Below are 22557 nucleotides of genomic sequence, written 5' to 3'. Positions count from 1 at the left end.
CAGCATTACAGTAAATTATGGATTCAGCTGGGGCTGTAAATTCTGAACAGATGTAGCTGGCATGGGAGAAATGAGTAACTGTTTACAGCCAGTTGGTAAAGAGATGGATCATCGCCCTGTTGTGCAAAGCTTTCTGCCAGTCACGGAAAGTTACTTACTGGATCACTAAAAACACTTACACGCTTGTTTATCCGGTCTTTGTGTCTTAAAGACAGTATAGCTCCCTCATGGTTCCTGGTTGCACAGTGGACACAATGTAAATTAATAAAGGCAGCACAAGGCAGCCCTTAGGAGCTTGGGCAATTTTCTATAAAACATTATGTACTATTTTACCATAATACAATATTCCCCTGCTCTGTAGCACTAACAACACTAAATCACCCTGTGCCGCTACATTACTTTCTTACTAGTGCAATACTCCAGGCCAGGGCAATGGTGACCTTGCAGCCCTGGATTCATGAGTCCCTAAGGCACTATCCACTGGCCTATAATGGGCTTTAATCTCTACAACATAACAGTTAGATAATTACCTACTAATTAGTACATTTCCTCTATAAAAGCTATGTAGTATTTCAGTGCTATATATAAATCTATAATAATACTGGTATGGGATCAGTTATCCAGAAAACCTGTTCTCCAGAAAGCTCCTATTTACGTGAAGGCCATAGACTCCATTTTAATCAAATAATTTGCATTTTGAAAAATGATTTCCTCTGATTTTCTCTGTAATAGCAAAATAGGTACTTGTAGTTGATTCTAACTAAAGTATGATTAACCTTAATGGAGTCAAAACAATCCCATTGGGTTTATTTAATGTTTAAATTTTTTTTTTTTTCTCAATAGAGTAGATTTAAGTATGGTGATCCAAATAATGGAAAAATCTGGAAAACCCGGAGTCCCGACCAACAGGTTTCACACCTGTAATAATCTTTTGCAAATGAGTTGCTTGATAATACAAAACAGATGCACTATGAAACACTGTCCCATATTATATCAGATATTTAATTATAATTGTATAATTATCCTGCTAATTTTTAACAACAAGTCTGGGCTACAAGAACATTTTCACAGCTTTTAAATGTATAAGCAGTAGTCAATTACGAGAGGGATGCTAAATGACCAAAGTCCACTGCCATCATATTCCCAGAGCTTACACTATATCAAATGGACAAGCGCCTTTTCTCTCTTTAAAGGGCACCTGTTGGCAAAATATATTATCCCCAACCAAAGGTGTAGGCTCTGTTAACCCACACCTTTAGTTGGGAATAATATATTTTGCCAATCTCAATACAATAACTTGAAAAAGTTGGGTCGGGAAAAGACAGAACCCAGCACAGATCACGATATCTTCAAATTGTAAAAGGGACATGAGATTTTATTAAGATAAAATCGTGGATAGGAATTTGGCCGAGCTTGGTTTAATAAAAATATGAGATAAATTTGAGTTTTAATAAATAATCCCCTAAAAGTAGACCTTGCATTAGTAAAGTATGGGCTCTCCTGCCCTAGATGATGGCAACTTTATCTGCCCCATATACTGAGAGGCTGCCAAGAGCATGGATTGCCAGCAAGTTTTTGGTCAGTAGGCTGTTAGCACAATCCCAGAGATGGTCTGTGAAGAGTAGATCTGCCTTCACACCCTAGAAGAGATTTACAATGTTCTGACATATGTAACCATTACCGAAGGAGACATTTGGAAGAGCAAAGATAGCTTTCCAGGAAAGCTCTTTTCAAATGACTTTTTCTATTACAAGCGTGCAACTGTGTGTCTTTCACTATAAGTCAAACTATGAATCATTTCAGATTTTCCGCAGTCTAATATATGCAGGGCAGCAAATATAAGAAGCACTCTGTGTTTCAGTGCAGCACGGACAATATTGGTTCCTGTTTACAGCTGTGCCTTTTCCCCCACCCACACACAAAATTTCTGCCAAACAGCCCAGAAATAACCAGCACCCAATCATCCTTCCACTTATAATAAGACTGCTTTTTCATGGAAATTGAAATTCAAAGTACAGAGGCCTTCTGACATTGATGGTTTACTCATCTTAGTCTGTATCCACTGCTGTGCTGAGCTAAGAAGGAGTGGTGGAGCCATGGACCGACTCACCAACCAAGGCTGGCAGGGGCTAGGGAAGAAGGGAAAAATAAAATGCTCCCTGCTGAGTGGTTGCTATGGATAACTACATCCAAAGTAGCAAACTTTAGCCATGTAGTGTTCTGCTATACCTTTGACACTGCAATCAAAAATGACATATTTCACTAGTAAGTACAGATACAAAATATGCGCAAATATGCCCCTCAGCTCACTCATCTAATTCTCTAGGCATCTCCGTATAGCAAAAAGTTTTCCTGTGGATTCCCCTGTGGCTCTAACTGCTGCTACACATATCTGCCTATATATTTCCAAACTTAAAAAGCAGCCCTTAGAGGAGCTAGAGGAGTAGGGATTTCTCCATGACAATTTTAGTTGATAGGCAAAAGCTTTTGGTCTATTTTTCATTTTACTGCAGTATAGCTTGTGGTTGGGATGTGTATATACATGTATATATTCTCATCTTGTAACGCTGCTTACTTGCTTGCAGTTACTGTAATTATTTGCCACTAAGGGTTTTGGATTTTGAATAAGGATTTTGAGAATGGGGGCCTTCTCCCGATCTTTGTGCTATAACAAGAACATGTCACCTAAATGGTCTGATTACATAGAGAAGGCAATCAATATGATCCGGCACTATTTCTAACCGAATAACATTCAGTATAACTGAGCATGATTAGAAATGCACTTACTTTTTATTGGGATTGTAAAATAGATTTTCTGTAGTTCGTTAAATAGCTAGAAGGCTCATATATAAAGGAGGTATGAAAGAAATGTAATGATCTCACAAACACAAGGAATAAGATAGAGAAAAGGATGTGGTATAGGAAGGACAGCACGGTGGAGTATGTTGGTGCTTTATAAATATGTTAATAATAATAATAATAATAATAATAATACGTTAAAGGACGTCAATCCCAAAAAAAATTTTTTGCCTAATAAAAGAAAACACAAGTATAAGCAACTCTCTATTAGGAATTTATTAAAAACTGTTAGTGCTTTAAGGAAGAATTAAACCCTAAAAATTAACGTGGCTAAAAATACCATATTTTATATACTGAAATTATTGCACCAGCCTACAGTTTCAGCTTCTCAATTGCAGCAATGATCTTCTAACCTGGGGCATGGGGTCACCATCTTGGAAAGTGTCTGTTACATGCTCAATGGCCTAAATGTTGTTCCATCTCTTCGTATTGTCTTCAGGTCTCAACGGCGACTTTCACATTCACAGTTGAAGCTGGTTCTTGGCCCAACTTCGCATGGTCCCACAGGCTTTGTGTCAGTGAGGACAATATGAAGCGAAAGGAAGATAGTGACCGGGAGCTCTGCTCCACTTTGACTAATGCACATTGTGGGGAGGGAGAAGGGGGGGTGGGCAATGCAAGTAAGGGGGATTTTGGTTGGGGGGATTAGTTCCTCTTTAAACAGTGTTGCAAAATCCAGTCTCCTACAGCAAATCAGGTGTGTTAATCCATTGGTTTATGATATATTGTTTCAAAAGCCAGAGCCACCAGGGCATAGAGTAGAAAGGGATAAACACTGCTTTCAATAGCAATACAAATACAAATAACATAAAAAACCAAAGAAAATATATAATGAATGTATATTGCAAAGTTGCTTAGGACTATGTTTTCTATTAGGCAAAAAAATTATGTTTTTTTGGGTTGACATGTCCTTTAAGTAGATGAGATTTTAACTACAATTTAACTCAAGCAGCTCCCGTTATCAGAAAAGCAATTTCAAAATATTTTGAGTCTGTCTCCACAGGGACAGCAACCCAAAAGACCCCTGTTAGGCCCTGACCATGTTCCCATTGTGCTGCCAGCTTTGCCCAATGCTGGGTTAAAATCAATAGCTGATATATTCTGATATTTTGAAGAGTAGCGAATCGTAGAATGAGAATTACTGGCACTAGTTGAACAACACAGGACCCTTCCCCTATAAGAAACATTCTGCTTTCAACTGGCACTAACTTGTTTTGTGGTGAGCAAAGTGCAGTGCTTTAACCTGAATTTCTCCTGCTTTTTTTTACTCTTTTGGGGGCAGATTTATCAAGGGTCGTATTTTGAATTCATGGGAGTTTTTCAAAAAATTCCCATAAACTCCCATGAACTCGAAATTCGACCAATTGAAATTTATTTTATGAAGTTAAAAATCAGTAAACATAGGCAAAAACATTCACAAACTACTGCTCTGTTTTTGTTTGTGCTGCCCCAATTTCCTTTATTATGCTATTACAGGTATGGGACCTGTTATCCAGAATGCTTGGGACCTGGGGTTTTCCAGGTAACGGATCTTTCCGTAATTTAGGTCTTCATGCCTTAAGTCTACTAGAAATTAATTTAAACATTAAATAAACCCAATAGGCTGGTTTTGCTTCCAATAAGGATTAATTATATCTTAGTTGGGATCAAGTACAAGCTACTGTTTTATTATTACAGAGAAAAATTTATCATTTTTAAATTATTATGTGGATTATTTGGATAAAATGGAGACTATGGGAGACAGCCATTCCATAATTCGGAGCTTTCTGGATATCGGGTTTCCGGATAAGGGATCCTATACCTATACTACGTTCCCCCCATACACTGCAAATACACAGAATACTTGTGGCGAAATTATTCAGGTGGCCGCATTATAACTTGGCATTAATAAAACAATAGCATTTATCTATACAAAGTGTAATTGTTTATTTACCAATTTATAAACAGAAACCATTTAATTTAGTCTAATATGAAAAACAAAGCAACAGCCTGAATATACACAGGACTGCCTGATTTTGTTGCATTTAAAAGATTGGCACTGTTGGCCACATTTTACAGCACTAATACCAAAAGTGAAAAAAGAGGTTTTGAATTTAGGGAATTGACAAGTTAATTAAAAGAAAATGGGGCAGTTGCAGCAAACTGTTGCGAAACCGAGATGCAATTTTGAAAGAGGGGGATAAGGAATGCCAGGATGTAAACAATAATCTAGCAGAGATTAAATCAATAATTACTGAACAGGTTAAACTTTGAGATCCCCAACCTTTTGAACCCATGAGCAACATTCAGAAATAAAAAGAGTTGGGGAGCAACACTAGCATGAAAAATGTTCTTGGGGTGCCAAATAAGTGCTGTGATTGGCCATTTGGTAGCCACTATGTGGATTGTCAACCTACATTGAGGCTCTTTTTAGCAGTGCACCTGGTTTTTATACAACCAAAACTTGTCTCCAAGCCTGGAATTCAAAAATAAGCTCCTGCTTTGAGGCCACTGGGAGCAACATCCAAGGGGTTAGAGAGCAACATGTTGCTCACGAGCTACTGGTTGGGGATCACTGGGTTAAAGAATAAATAAATATAAAACATTTGTGACTTTAAGCGGAGTCAGGAGCCACAAATAACACAAGTCTAGTGTAGATGACATCAAGAGATTGGTATTTCATTGACTTGCACTTGAGGGTTGCCATGTTCAGATTACTGGTGTGTGGCAAGAGGTGACGGTTAATAGCTTCCAGGAGGACACAGAATATGTTTAAAATGACTGGCCAGGAAATAAAGGGAAGATTGGCATACATCCCACTCGCTAGCCCATCTTGGGACCACACTCACTGAGGAACTCTCACAGACATAACCAAGGAAATGTGGGAAAGGCTTTCACCTTCGGTAAGTACAGAGATCGACTGTGTCTTAGAGGAAGGGAACTTACTTGGCTTTAATAAGAATTCAAAGTATATTATGAAGAAAGCACATAATTAGAATTGCATAAAACAGCTGCACTATAAAAGCCAGCTGAATAGTGACTGGAAAGTAGGAAACATGCATATTACAGGAAAAAATAGCAAAATATTCCATTTACTCTATCTTTCTTGCCATCTTTTTCTTTTTAGCGGCTGATAGCAACTCCCAGCATTCCACAGCAGCTACGACATGGAATGTTGGGAGCTGCAGTCCCTAATGCCCATAAGGCAGTGGGAGGGGAACAGAGACAGAGATGCTCTGTATTTATTTAGTATTAAGTTATAGAGTTATTAATAGCAAATAACTCTATAATTTAATACTAAATAAATTTAGCTGTTGACACTAATAAACTGCTCAGTAATCATCTGGGAGTCGCACCTTCTTCACAGCGATAGGTAATACAAAACAATTTCTCTTGCATCCAAAAGCTCTAAATGGATAATAAAGCCATATCGCAGAAGAAAAAAAGAAGCACATCTTTCTAAATAAGTATTAAAAAAGTGAAGTCTTTTTTTCTAAAATTGCCTTGTATGGTAACAGCTCAATTAAACAATGTTTATATTTTTCCTTTAAAATTAATACAATTGATTGTGGGTTAAAAAATGAGAATTATAATGACAGCTGTTTAACAAATAAACACAATAAAGGCACCAGGGCAATGCATGGAATCTACAGTCTTTTATTCGTATAAAGATGGTGCCAAGTTGCCAAAAATGCCCCTAAGTCAATGGCTTGAAAGTGCTTGTGCAGATGCTTTTCAGGTGATTGGCACTTGGAAATATGGCACACCTATTATCGTCAACTAACACCATGTCATTAGGATGATAATGATCCGGTCCTGAATTTTTCAAAACCAAACTCCTTTTCAGTCTAAGTGGCAGCATGAAATAAGGTCTCCGAAATGCCTGCACTAGGTCATTATCTCCCTAATGACATGGGGTTAGTTGACATGTCTGCACTCCACATTTCCAAGTACCTAGTAGTTTGTCTTACAAGTTCTTGCACAAACAACCGTAGGAGATACAGTTTGCCATATGCTATGTCAGACAATGGGAATGGATAATTTGGCACTGCCCCTGAGCTGAGCTTCATAATGCCTGATACCACTTTGTAATTTACCTGAATGCACTTTTGCAGGCATTTTCCAATTACCTGAATGTCAGATGACACAGAGGGAGCGTTTCTCCATTGGTTGAAATACACTGGCAGAAAATGGTATATGTGCTATTACCCATAAGGGTAAAGGGCTGCTGGCTGTAGGATGTGGTCTATAATACTGCAAAGCTTTTAACATCACGATAAATGATCATTATGCTAAAGATTGCCTACACTATCCCTTTAAATCTCCCATGTGCAGAGAACACAAAAAAAAACTACATTTGTAATCTGTTTAGCTGCACAGTTCCTGTTTCTCCTTGTGTTGTTGTAGGCTGACACGAGACGCTTCTCCTACACCCGGCGCGGGAGACTAATTATCATCATTCCAGTCACGCTCAGCCCCTAACAGCTGCTTTTTATATCTGCCTAAAATTAAATCATTTTGCGAGTTTGATTAAAAACATTTTGAAAGGGGTAATAAAATATACAGCCAACGGTAGCTCATTTGCCATACTGCGCTATTTGGATTTTTATAGTTCACATTATTAGGTTTCACAGGTTGAGCACATTGGCAAGTAGAGTGTCTGCTTGGTAGGTGTATATTACATAATGGTAAATGAGATCCTGTTTCACATCTTGCAGAGGCAGCACACCTAGAACAATAAGCTTACTGAGTGTGGCGAAAGCTGTTCTTACATGTCTTTGCTCAAGTGGGAGGAGGGTTCTTTTTTTTTTTTTAAACTGCGATTCTTTTTAAAATACCAACATACTTTGTTGAATAGGTAAGTAGTTAAAATAATGGGGCAATATACTGTAGATATGAATAGTGAAATGACTTTCCCTCACATCCTTGCACTGCCATGCTATCTAATTGTTGGCTCCCTGATCCCCTTGCTGTTGTCCTATCATCCCCCGTTAAAGAACAGGTAACTTGCTAGTCTGTTATCAAACTAAAAACTCATCATAGCAAAAGATGAGTGCTGGGAGTTCTATGCTGAAAGTTTAAGCAATAAGGTATCTTTTGAAATATTGGTTTCCTTTAAACACACCTACGTGGCAGATGTCCAAAGCTTACTTTTCTTTGTTAACTTGTTGGCCACCTGTGTACAAAGTCTCATGTTTTTTCATAGGAGCCTATGGCAAAAGCTGTACTCATTATACAAGGATTTATAGAGTAGAAGTTACACTTAATTCTTGTTCTGGCCACTTATATTGTGGGATGCAGAAAAAGTTCACTAGTACTGGACATTGTTGTAAAATTTATTGCCTATAAAACATTTAAAAAGCATTGCCCTAGGTCTCGGTCTTTGCGTGTGTATATAGATTGTTTGGTACTCCAAACACAAAGCAACCCTAAACTTGTCTTGTAAGGAATGTCTACACATTTCTTCAGTGTTTCAGTGAGAAAAAATTATTTTCTGCCTCCCTAGATAGAGAAACTGCACATTGTTTAATGGCATTGATAAGAAAAATATTTAGAAATGTAAATGCATACAATATTTATCAGATCTGTAGAAATAAGTCAAATCAACTGGACTTGTATTTTTTTCCAAGACATTTCACCAGTCATCTAACTGGCTTTCTCAAATCAGAATAATTCAGTTATCAATTCAGAAAAACTCAGTTATTCTGAATAGAGAAAGCCGGTTGGATAACTGGTGAAACATCTTCAAGGAAAAAAACAGAGCAAGTCCAGTTGATTTGACTTATTTCTACAAATACATATACCATGACCTGGATGGATGAGAATCTTCACAAAAATATTTAGCAGACCACATACTTCCCTCTGATGGTCATAATCCCACACTCCAAGGGTGGGCAAGTTATTGAGCAATTCAGTGTCACGTTTATATATCTGAGCATGATTAAGCTGGATCAGAAGCATGATGTAAAATCTCCTGATTTAGTATGTTTAGGCACACAATTCTTGTCAAGTGTAGAAACATCTGCAATAGCCTCCCTGCAGTTTCCCATAGAGATAAACTGCTAACACTACGACCGTGGGCACACATTGTATTTTCTCTACTGATGAAGAAAACGTGATCTGCTCTCTACTGCTCCGTCAGTGCACATCCAGGCAGATTTCCGAGTAAAATGCACACTTTTGCATTTATGCACTGAATCAAATGTGTTCAATAATAGGCAAATGCCTTGCCTGCAGAGACAATAACCTGTGTGCCCCTAACACATGACAATGTTTTTCTTTTCTATAAAACAGTGTTATTCTGCATAAATAATACATAATCAGCGCTCTTTTAAAACAACTGACTTTTCAGGGGCACTGATGGGTAAATGTCTCTTTGAGCTATTTCTTGCATTATGATAGAACACCTAAAAGCCTGTGCTTATGGGTTTATGTCGCAACAGCTGTGCCATTCCCCTGCTTTGAGTTTGGTTGGAGGATCAAATTTCATGTCTTTGTGTTCCTATTCCAATTGGCAGCAGTCCACATTCCTTTTCAGTACAAAAGGTGCACCTCCTTTTATTCCACTTGGAGATACACAAACATATATGCTACACATTTTTAATGAGGACAGCACAAACTGAGACCAAGTAGATATTTGGTCAAAGAAACAGAATCGGTAAGCTAAAGACTATTAAAACATTGATACATGGTTTTAAGAATAAAATAATCAACATTCTCAGTCATGTGTTCAATGTATCCACAGACTTCTTTGTATTGCATTATCATTTTGACATAATCCTGCCCTTAAATATGCAGTACATCCAATATTTAAGTTGAAACGCTCTGGTTATGGTAAAACAAGACACAGAGGGGATTTTGTTATATAAATATTTAAATCAGGAGTGGCCAAAATGGAGAAAATGCTCTTGAGCACGTGAAGCACTGTGCACATCTGTGACCTCTAAGATCACCCTACCCACTACAATTTAAATTTCTTTGCTATGAAAAATAATTTTAATATAGATACAACAATATTTGTTCTTTATTGGAACACAGTGAAGCTACATGGCAGTGTAGCACTTGATGTTGTAGACCCTGGCGCTGTAACAAAACTAGTAGATCATACATTGGTAACATGTTCCCACCTCATCAATCTTAAAAAAGAATTTTAATATCAATTCAGCAAGGCTGACCAAGCGCAGAACCACAGGCCTGGTGAAGGCCCCAAAGATATTCCTATGCCCCCACTCTGCCTAAAAGCATTGTTGACCTCCTTGTCATCATTTTAGTAGAATGTGGTTGCACATTTCATGGAAAAGGTTGGAGGTCACTGTTCTAGATGAAGCAATATACAGAAAACAGAGAAATGATGTTCCATGCAAACAGTTTTCAGTATTTCCATATGTCACAGTCTAGAGACACTAAAATTAGTAGGTTCTAATTATCATTAATATATCAGTTTAATATATATTTTTCTTTTTTTGTCATCTTTCTATTCTGAACAAACTTCTTTTATATTGCCACCCCCCTCCCACCAGAAATGTTTCTTTAGAATTATGGCCTATATCTATAACAGATGTGACTCAAAACACAGAGGACACAGATAACCGCATAAAAGATGTGATGAATGTACAGTCACAGGAAAGGTGCTAGACTTTTAACCTTAATATCACAACTGGAAAAACAGATCACTCACCTGTCTGGCTTGTGGAGGTAAATTGCTTGGCTGCATTTGCCTCTGCATGCGCGTTGGCTGCATTAGCTGTCGTATCTGCTGCTGGAGAAACTGGCTGTTGCTGACCTGCTGCTGTGGCTGCTGCACAGATGGATTTTGATGGTGCTGGAGATAATGAATTAGAGATCCAGGACCAGGAGACACATTTATTTTCTGCCCAGTAGAATCAGGTGCAAAATGAGACAGGGGTTTGGTGTTATTGAAAGAAAACTGATCATGTGCAACTGGTGTTTCATTGACTATGCCAGGTTGCAGGCCATTAGAAGACTGCTGCATGATCATGCTAAGGTTTTTTGACTGATTTGTGGACATTGACTTATAAAGTGAACTCTGCATACTTGGTTGGCTGCTGGAAGGAGGAATATTAGACATCAGTGCATTCTGGGGGCTAAATGGCTGTTGGTGCAGTGCTGGGCTTGAAAGTTTTTCAGACTGATATGGTGGAGATGGTCCTGCATTGGAAGGCGTCATATTTCCAACAATGTTGTTCTGAGGGCTTTTGATGGCATTTGCTGGAATATTACTTGAATTCCTGTTAGTCAACAAAGGGGCCTGTGGACTAAAGGGTTGCTGGTTAAGAGCTGGACTTGATATCTTTTCTGATACATAGGGAGGTGAAGGTCTGCTGGTTGCATTGCTGGTGGAAGTCATGCTTGACAAGAGTGAGCTCTGTGAACCTTGCATATTATTTCCTTGTAAACCACTGGTGGTCATACTAGATACCATAACATTTTGTGGGCTGAAAGGCTGCTGTGGGGAAGACCCAGGCCTGTAAGTTGGGGAAAGTCCTGTAGGTGAAATTGTTGGCCAGCTTGATGTCTGCACTTGCTGTTTGCCAGAAGTACCTTGCTTATTTGCAGCCAGTTGTTTCAGCTGCTGTGCATGCCAGTTGGTTCCAGGCATATTAGACATTGCCACAGGTAACACAGGCTGTGCCTGAGGCTTATTCTGAGCAGATGGTATGGGTGAATGTACTTGCTTGTTTGCAGAAGGAACAGGATAATTTGTTCCAGCCGATGAAGGTCTTATTTGGGGAGAACCAGCACTAACAGGATTGCATCCTGCTGAGAAATCCTTATTAGAGACAGGGTTGTCCAAGTGAGTTGTTGTTTGGGGAGAAAGTTTAGGTGTTGTACTCAAACTAGGCTGAGAATGGCTTATAACAATGGGTTCCTCAGCCTTACCTCCCAATATCTTCTCAAGATCCAAATCATTTGGAGATGTATCAGGCATTTTAGTCAGTTCTTCAAGAAGATCTTGCAGTTCTTGGTCCACAGATTGTAAATTGCTGGTCTTTTCTTCAAAAGCTGCTTTCTGGCTTAGTTCATTACTCTGTGGCACAGAGTATGGGGATGCCATATTTCTACCATTCATATGGTTACTTTCCATAACTACCGAATGACCACTCACCCCCATAGTAGCAGAATTGTGATTGGTTGTGAAAGGAGAGTGCTGTAATGCAGAGCAAGTTATGCCGGAGCTGGTGTTTTGAGTTTGGCCCATAGAAAGTGTCACATCATCAAGGCAGAGTCTCTTGTTGTCATTTGAGAAAATAATATCATTCATGCTAGATGACCCTGGGGAACTGTCATCTTCCAGCTTTCTCTTTATGGATCCTTGCAGCTGAAAGAAAATATGCAGATTATTGTAATTTGCACATTTTTAAGGAATACTGCATATTTTTAGAAATGTAATAGCAAGCAAAATGAAAGCATGTATTTGTTGTTTAGGGATACTGTAATTCACAGCTGTAGTTCTACTGCCATTCAGTGAATACAATTTGATGTTAAGTAGAATTAGACACAATTTTAACTCAGTTTTACTAATAACTATGTATAGAAGAAACTAGATAAAGCTGTATTTAATATAAGTTCATTTCATTTGAATAAAACTATTGAGACCAACACAATTTTTTACGAACTGTATGTAGAGAAATGCATACAGAAGAAGGAGAAGGAAAGGCTAAAATCAAGTAAGCTTTATCAGAAAGGTCTATATAAATACACAGGTAAACCCTCAAAATAATGCTGCTATTGTGTGTGAGAAATTACGCATGCGTCCTGTCCGGCGCAGGCGCGACGCCGGGCGCGAAGGCGCCGGCCGCTGGCGCAAGGACGCAGGCGAAAACGCCTAAGACGGACGTGCTGGCGTCAGTTCCGCAACGCCAGCGCAAAGACGCCAGTTTGGCGCCAAAGTAACAATACTTAAACCAGATCCAGACTGAGATGCATTGCCTGGTTATTAGGTTGTTTAACTGAAACCCTAGCGTCTTATACGCTGTGAATTCTTGTTGTCGACCCTTGCCTGTACCTGGACTACGATTTCTGCTGCCTGTCTCGACTCTTTGGCCTGTCTCATCGTTTACGAATCTCGCTGCCTGCCTTCTGACCTCGGACCTCCTGACCACGACTTTGCCTAATCCTTTTGTAATTCGCTTGATCGTCTCATTGGCTACTCTCCACAACCCTGCTCCCTGTTCCACTCCAGGTGGGTAGCGGTTGTGTGAGGCGCTTGTGGGTTCAATATCTACAGCTCCAGCTCCTTCTACGACTGGATTATACTGGTAAACCTGACAATTGTGTACACATGGGCTTTTTTTATCAGACTTCCTGTTTTCAGCTTAAACCTCCAGGGCTTGGATTTAAGCATGCTCAGTTTGCTCCTCTCCCTCCTCCCCTCCCTGCTGTAATCTGAGCTCAGAGCTATGAGTGAGCAGGGAGAGACTCAGGCAGGAAGTGATGTCACACCAAGCTAATATGGCAGCTGCTATCCTAAACAAACAGAGAGAGCTTCTAGGTATGGTAAAGCATTCTGCAGAATAAATATAGCTTGCACTGTTGTGGCTAATCTATTGCCAATAAACTGCCTTGGTAGTTTTCTCTCTCCTTTAAAGAAATATTATCATAGAATTGGCAATCTGTGACAATCAAGATTACCAGTTGCCTTCCCCAAAGTGATTTCTGTAGGTAATGTGCCACCATGCAATTCTACTGGTTTCTGTATATTATAACTTAAATCCTAGACAGTGAGATTCTGAAAAAATATAATTACCTTTCATATTATCATATTTCAAGCGAAGCAGCTCTTATCACATTACTAACAGCCTACTATATTATACGTCTAATGACCATAAATACTGAAACATCAATTAAAAGCCTTATTGGTGTACATTACGTTTTTATAGTCCAATAGCTGGTAAGGGAAAGCTTGTTATGATTTAAGTACTCTGCAACTGTTTACAAAATCACATCAAGTAGAAAGGCGTAAAGGTGTTTGAAAAGAGAATCATGATGGATGTTGCTAACATTTACATGTAAGAAGTTCCCACAAAACAGGTGAAAAGATGTAAGAGAACATGTAAATGAAATAGATGAGTTTAAAGGGGAACTAACTCCGGCCTTTTTATTTTTTTACTTGCAAGTTCCTATGCCCCTACTGCATCTAACCATGTGCCCTGCTTCTGGAAATAAGAGTGGGTTAGCAAATATATTATTGGTAAATATATTACTGGCAAATCCAGCTAGTTTTACTGTCCCAATAAATATGCTCCTGCTTGGCAATCATTACCATTGACTCTGAGGCTGGAAGTGACGCAGCAATATCTATTGGTGCCAAAGACTAAATCCTATTTCACTGAAATGGACAAAGATCAACACTGGCTGAGAAGTGCTGAAACACTAAACCTATTAACAATGGAACATGGACCTATTGATTGTAGACTATACTATACAAGCAGGGTGTTTAACATATCTTTGCTTTTTCATTCGACTACTGTGGTAATAAGAATCAAAAAAGCCCACGTGTTTCTGCCTTACATGCGACTTAAAGCAAATGAGTGAAAGTTTCAGGAGAACTAAAGAAGGTCAGGAATATATGTAAGTGCTCTTTTTGTACCTGTTGACATCAGATTTTCCATCTCTAAGCCTAATGGAGCACACTGCACTGAGCCTCTCTGAACCTAAAATGACTGATAACACATGGCAATAGCTTGAATGAAAGTAGATACCATGACTGCATGCATTGTTAAACAACTCTAAGCAAGGTCCTGGGAACTTACATGTACACAGTCTGAAGAAGCTACAATGTTTTTGGATACTTTACACTTTATTAATAAATTGCTAGAGTTCATGGAGCAAAACATACAGTACCCGTGTTCTCTAATCAAAGGAGTGACACTATATCTCATCTGGTATGGGGTTGGTTTTAATGCTTAGGAACACAGAAGAGGATTCTGCTAGCGGTCAGGGACTAAATATTCCTGAAATTAATCTGGGAAGTTTGGGAAGAGATTTTGAGTTTCCTGGATGCTGGGTGCAAATATTATGAGCCTAGAGGTAGCTTCCCAACTTGAAAAGCATCCCACTGACATACCCATGAGCCAAATGGAGAGATACTGGATAATTTGGTAATTTAACACTAATGTAAATTCCTCCTTTTGAGAAAAGATTTTGTCATAATACAGACACCAGAACACAGTATGTCAAATCAATAAAAGCTTAGGTCTTCATATATAACTTCCATTTTTGATAAAACTCTTTCTAGTTAAATCATTACCATATATAAAAGATACTTGTTTACACAAAGCAGAAACATAACTGAGCAGAGCCCAAAATTCCAATCTGCTGTGAGTGCCATTATGTGCAGCGGCTGCAGTAATGACTATGACCTAGGTGTCAGCTTGATTAATCGGTCATTAGCACCACTGCTTCACATAATGAGGAAAAATCTTTATAGCCCACAAGAGCAACAAACACAGAAACTGAATCAGTGAGAAGTGAACAAGACACAAACAAGGCAACACCAGGCAGAACAAGCCACCTTGATAGCTTGCACCTTACTTAGCCAATAAATACATCATTCTTGCTCCACTTATTTCCACTGGAGTCTAACATAGGGCTTCCCTATGCACTTCCCTAATGTGAAACAGATAATTATGTTGTATTTGTTCAATGGAAAGGAAACGATCAGATACATGTACAATTTATTAAGATTTCATACCTAGAGAGATTTTATTGTGACACCCAAAAATGTAATATTTTAGAGATGGTGATGAATGTGAAAACTTGAACTTGAAAAATCTGATGTCTATGTGGTAGTGCAGCAGGAGAGATTTTTTTTCTGGGAGAAATTGTAATACAGTAGAGGAATGTGGAGGGTCCTGCATTCATGCGTTTATCAACAGAAACATGTGTGCGCCACTGAAAGAAGACATGGTAGGAAAGGATAAGCACAATTTCTTTCCAAAGAACGATACCTATAGCCTTGTCTCGGTTAGGTTCTCCTGAACAATGATGTGATGCTCATACATTTTAATAGCCTCCCAGCAGGTATGCGCTTATGTCTATTTATAGGCAACTTCCACTGTTATATGGCTTATCACCTCCTTTGCATGCCATTACATTTGAATAAATTCATCAGAGAAGTGAATCTATTTCTAGATAAGGCAACTCTTGTACAAATGCCCAGTCAATGCCTTTTTTTATTATAAAGAAACAAATAAATGTGGGGTCTGGGACAAATTTATGTATCAGAGTTTCATTTCTACTGATAGTGGGTCTTGCTGAACCAATGAAAAGCAAATTACTGGGGTGGGGGAAAGTTTCATATAAAAGTGTGATTTCAAGACAGCCAGCCCTCATCTTTATTGCTGTAATACTGACAGTATATTTTATAATCCATACCCTATATGACCAGTCCCACGTCAGCTGCTTGTAGCAGATATACTTTATATAAATGATATATTCAGGGACAAATAATGATATATTAAACAGTTACTCTATAGTTATTCTAATGTGAACCAGATCAGGGCCAGTTCCACTGCTGAAACATTCAGTCGTGTTTTCCCTTTCAACAGTAAAGTGACTTTTAATCAAATTCAACAATATGACTCACTCAAGGCTAACAACACCAGCAGCTACAGCGGAGAAATACTTCTGAGAAATACTTTTGTTTTCTTTGTGTTGTGATGAAAACCACACACTGGCTAAGATAAATTTACAGTGTTTACACAACACAGACCGTTTTGATTTGTAAGTATGGTTTGCCACCAGTAATTTTCACAAATGCTCTTTTGCAAATTAGTTTTCTGCTTTTGTTCAGCATTCAAACTAATCTTTTGTGGCACATTCACATTCTGTGCATCCCTAATATATAGTTCTATGGTGGATCAGATCTTTAAAAAACACACTTCTTAAATGGCCTTATATTAGAATAATAAACAAATAAAACCAAGTTAAATAAACTGGCATCCTGTATGTATCACACTACTACACTAAAGTGTTAGACTCATGGTTCTATATAGGGGCGTAACTATAGAGGAAGCAGCTGCAGGGGGCCCAAAGCTATAGGGGCCCTATAAGGTCATAATTAATATACAATTTAAAATTAATTACCAATTAAGTATTGGTTAAATTGGTCAACCTGGGGGCCTGAAAAATAATCTGCCGTGGGGCCCAGTAATATCCAGTTACGCCACTGGTTCTATAGATTCTGCAAGCTCCAGATCTCAGCTGTAAGGATGGCAATCTGACATTCCATGACTAGATATTCCAACTGTCGTTCCCAGGCAAATTGAGCAAATTAATTCAGTACATTCAGCCCTTTCCGATTTTATCCAAAAGCACCTGGACCATATCGATAAGGCCTCTCCATGATCAGAGCAACCATTTAGCTAGACCAGATGCATGAAATTTAAATTACATCTGACAGGGATAAGTCAATTTGAAAGAAGGGCTATACGTAAAGTGGGTATTAAAGAAGCAATGAAAAGGCTGTTTGGCTGGAACAAAAGGTACTCATCTGCGGTCGCATTTCTTTTGCATGTCAATTTCGAGAGCACTGTGTACATTTAGTAATGCATTGATTGTAGAAAATCAGAAAGTGAAGATTTAATGTGTTCTCCATAAAACCAACATTTCTCAACTGAAAAAAAAGGGGACATTTTTCCACTGATTTATTTATTCCAGAAACCTGCCGGGTTTCTGACCTTTGTTTGTGACAATTATCACCAGAGAGCACTAATCTCAGAGAGAAAGCTCTAATTTCTAACAGCAGGAAATTGAAACCTAACAGCTTTGCATAAAATAGGCTCAATACTCATACTACCACTCTCGAAGATCCTCAAGGTTATTTCAAGGTTGAAACAGTGGAATATTCTGTATTATAGAATGTTACTAAAGCACCTGTGTATCATATAAGTAAGTTGCCGTCTCAGGGTAAGTGCACTAACATTTTACTATGCAAATTTTGATTTTAAATGATGCTAAAGAATTTATGGAGGATTATTTAAAATAAAATGCAAACATTTTTACAATTAAGGCAACAATATTTAGCCTCTGGCTAACCAACAGGCTACCCTAACACTCTAAGGCTACCCCCACAAGGGCTTGATAAATGCAGGTCAAGAATCAGCCCCCTTCTGAGACTGCTCCCAAAGCCACTGTGTCGGCTTGTGTGCAGCCACAAGGAGCAGATTTCGGAGCATGTTTTGGAGAATAAGAACAATACATCACTAAATATGGTTGAATAACAGAATTTCCTGGACATCAATAAGAACTTATTAGTGGATCATTATTTATAGACATTTATTATCATTTATAGACCTTCCCGTCTTCAGGATTATATTAGCTTTTGTCTGCAAATGTTTTCCACTGCTGAACATGGAAAGTCATCAGTCAACCAAAAAGTGCTTAGAGCTGAACCCCCTCTTGCATCTGTTTTGATCCATTCATTATGTCCAAGGGATGACCTATGGTTGCAGCTGAAATGTAGAATAATGCTACCTTTGTCTGTCACTGGATGCAAAAGGGGATTATTCAAATATAGCTGGAGGCTGCAGAATGTGCAGAATTTATATAAGATTCATAAACCATCAATACTACCTTTGTAAACTAATCCAGCTGTTGGTTATGCAAAATGACTGTGACTGCTAAAGTCCACCAATTTTGAACTGTATCTGCAATGCCAAACTATGTTTAACTTTTAACCTTTAGGGTCTATGTGAGCATTTAGTACGTGTGAATCGGTGTGGCGCTTTGTTTACAAAAAAAGAACACCTTTGAATTTGAATGGGACTTTGTCTTAGGGTAAGGCCAGACGAGGAGATTCGAGGAGATTTTGTCGCCTGGCGACTTATCGCCACGTCTTTTGCGCGACTATCTCCCTGAACTGCCTCAGCGTCTTTTCCCCATAGGCTACAGCGCAAAATCGCCTGCGCTAATGCACACGCGGCGATGCGTTTTCAATAGTCGCCCAAAGTTGCCTCACTCGTCTGGCCTTACCCTTAAAAGATACAGGGACACATGTGGCTACAAGAACATTCACATGTCCCTTGCCAGAAACCATTGTGCACAAGAATTTGTAATATAAAACCTGACTAATTAATATTGCTTCTATTTCAGATGCTTATTTACATTTTAGAGGGCAGCCTGTTCTAGCTGCGCACAATAACCAATGTGCTATGAATGCTAAGGAGAAAAAGGAAGCGTCTGTTAATTCCTCATTTACTCTCATGTCTGCAGTCTTGATTTCTTTCTAAAAATTTCGGTAGTCAGATCAGTAGGGAGTAAGTCGCCCTTGTTCTGCTTCCTTTGCATTTAACATTTGTGTTGATTGTATTTATGACACCGAAAGATGGAGTGTTAATCATATTAGTCTGCTTAAAGAGACTGACCCAAATCGCTTCAACGTGTGAGGTGAGTGAAGGAGAAAAATGGTAGAAAAATACCATTAAAAAGGTGCACAGAGAAATATACTGTATATATATATATATATATATATATATATATATATATATATATATATATATATATATATATATATATATATATAATACACAAAAGCCATGAATATCTTGTAAATTATATCCTTATAAACGGTGAGTTCTGATGTCATCAGTTATAAACGGTGAGTTCTGATGTCATTTCTGTCACATGACTCACTGAAACTTGTGTATTATAATAAATAAAGTACCCCCAGTTGCAAAATATGAGGATATTAGAAGTTACCTCGGAGTTCCATGACCTGTATAAAAACACTCGGCCTTCGGCCTCCTGTTTTTATATGGTCATGAAACTCCTCGGTAACTTATAATATCCTTATATTTTACAAGAGGGGGTACTTTATTCACTATATATATATATATATATATATATATATATATACTGTTTTCAAATAGGGTGTTTAGTTTGATGGGGACTCTGCCCTATGTCATTTACACTGTGCAGTGTGCAACGTACAATTTCATATGCTAAAGCCATTTTTAACACACAATGTAGCTTTCTTCCCCATATTTCCAGTGCCATTAGGACAAGTGTAGAGAAAGAGATTATTATGTTCCTTTAAGGGTCTGAACTGAACAGACCTTACAAAACACATTTTTCAGGGGACCAGAAAAAATTATGTGAAATCTGAGAAAATGTAAAATCAGGAAAACATATTATGCATTATATATTGATGGGGGCACAACAAATGGCGAAAAATTAGGGAAAACGCTAAATCAGGGAATGTAAAATTGAGGTTTTGCTGTAATACATCCTTCATTTTTTTAAATGTATGACAACAATGTTTGAGAATGTGAAGAAATATAGAGGCAGTTTTGGTTTAGCTATAATTATGTTAAAGGGAAATGGCAAAATAAATATTAGACCTTATCAAGCTTGGAATAAACAACAACATGTCACTTCGCACCATTACTACATTTATGAAAGAATTCCAAATTAACTCCATAGTTAAATATATATTAAATACTGAAATAGTCGTTTATGAAATCCATGAATAGTGAATGAATAGAAAGAGCTTGAATAAAATTTATATGTTCCAAACACTTCCATATTCCTCATATGACAAAGGAAACCACAACAGAAATAGAAGTTGAAACAGGCTGTTTGCTGACATTCAAAGTAGTCTTAAAAGTACAAAGATCAACAGGCTTGTGGTTTGTAAGACATTCAATAGTGAGTGTAAGAAATAAAGAGCACACGAGAGACTTTAGTTTATGGATGAAGATTTTCAATGTCAAGATTCGGCAGAATGCCGAACCAAATCCGCATCCTAATTTGTATATGCGTAAAGAATAGTGCCGCTGTTTTTTGCATATATGTTTACCCTAATTTTGGGGGGCACCCAGTAAATGGTGTGCACCTTTGGGACTTTGATTATATAGTAACTGATAGCGACCAATCAGCAGCTAGAGTTTTTGGGTTGCTTGTTTAAGATCAAATAACTGATCAGTTAACTGAGTACTTAATGACCTGTATTATACTACCTTACTAAAAGGCCTGTGCTTAGGGTGGCAGCTTTAAGGGGGTGACCCTTGGATGACTTTATGGTGAATACAGGCACGGTGGAAGTGACGTCATGAGAATGATGTGTTATGTTGTGATGCCACTTCCAGCTACGTCATTGCGCATGTGCCGATTGGCGCAAAGTGGCCCGGTGCCTAGGGCAGCACCATACCAGAATACAGCCCTGCCCATCCGAGCTGTCATTGCTTCTTTTACATCAGTAACTTATTGAGTAGGAAGAAGTCTTAACAGAACTAAATAGAATGAGAAACATAAAGCTGATCTGACAGTTAGCCTGTGTATGACCACTTTTAGAAGGGTTATTTGAATCAGGGCCAATATCGTTGGTTATATACAGTATGTTGGACATTATCCAGCACCAAAACATAAAAGACCAACACTTTCCCATAGCCATAGGAATAATCAACTGAACCAGTGTAATGTTGACATGCTAATAATGGAAAAGTACACGAGTGACTGGCCCCTGGGCCAATCAGGTTGCATATCAAGGAAGCTGTCCAGACACGGGCAGCTTAAACAGCATGCTATGTTTATAAGACTTAATATATGCAATACTGGCTAAAACTTAATGTACGTAAACAGAGAGTAATGTGATTTCACTGAAAGCTGGATTACCGTGTTCAAATAATATGGTATTTGTTACGCTCTCTCAGAAAGGGATTTAGAAGAGGACAATTTCCCGGTGTTCATTCTTAAGCAAATCTAATAAACAAGGTGTTGTGATAACCATTCTGTACAATCACATTTCAGTCCTGTGTTTAACAGCCGTGATGAAATAACTTGTGTTTGGTTTCTTTCTGTATAATGACAAGTAATGGATGAATACATGTACTTCTCTGACTTGGGTGGGGGGACAGCGGAATTTGCAGTCGAACAGCCGACCATTATTAAGGGGTTCAATAAAATACTAGAACAGAGGATCCTCTTCCCCCTAGAGTCCTCCTCCGCAATGTTTCTCTTGCATTCTATGTCCATATTGGCAGCCTCCACTATAAGAAATTATATTTTTAACGGCTTGAGCAAAACAAGATTGCTTTCCATGGCATAGGCTTTCTCCCTGAGAGCAAAAACTCAGCACAATCGCACGACCCACTCATTGCTGTCAGCCAGAATAAACAGAGGAGCTTGCAGTTGGTATGGCGCTAATGAAGGAGCAGGAGTGGTGTGGGAAAAAACCTCTTTAAAATCAATAGTAATGTTTTATTCTAGAAGTTTTTGCTTTAAATCAATCAAAATCTAGCGTACGGTATGAAAAAAAGGGGTTGTTAAAGAGATTTTGGCACTTAAAAATCAATGTTTTTATTTTACGAGGGATGGTAACGGAATAATAACACGCAAGCTGTGCCGTTTATGCCCCAATAAACAAAACTACAAAAACATGGTTTTGTTTGTCCTGCCTGGATGCTGTTATAACATTTCTCAATCATTTCTCTTATCATCCAAATGCTTACTAGAAATTGCTGGTCAGTTACCATATCATATGTTGAAGATGAAAGAATCCTCTTATAATAATAATTTGCAGAGACCCCTAAGCTTAGCTTCTCAATGCTCAGAACCTACTGTGCATGTGAGTATCACAGACACTTTCCAAGATGGTGACTCCCTGTGACAATTTTGAAGTCCTGGATCATTGCTGCTACTGAGAAGCTGTAACTTTAGGCTGATGCAATAAGTTCAGTATATAAAATATGGCATTTT

At 38.3% G+C, this 22557-nt stretch overlaps 1 protein-coding gene across 1 annotated transcript in view; it reads right to left on the bottom strand.

Moving 5' to 3' along the window:
• Positions 1-22557, bottom strand: part of mamld1.S (mastermind like domain containing 1 S homeolog) — a 121260-nt gene that overhangs the window by 38836 nt on the left and 59867 nt on the right. The window contains exon 2 of the mRNA XM_018233018.2: positions 10517-12178. Within this exon, the coding sequence (XP_018088507.1) occupies positions 10517-12178 (1662 nt within the window). The remainder of the gene's footprint in view (positions 1-10516; positions 12179-22557) is intronic.

The sequence above is a fragment of the Xenopus laevis genome, chromosome 8S (assembly GCF_017654675.1).
Source record: "Xenopus laevis strain J_2021 chromosome 8S, Xenopus_laevis_v10.1, whole genome shotgun sequence".
Taxonomy (NCBI): domain Eukaryota; kingdom Metazoa; phylum Chordata; class Amphibia; order Anura; family Pipidae; genus Xenopus; species Xenopus laevis.
The sequence above is the reverse complement of the archived record's forward strand: the minus strand, read 5'-3'. Positions and strand labels throughout refer to the sequence as shown.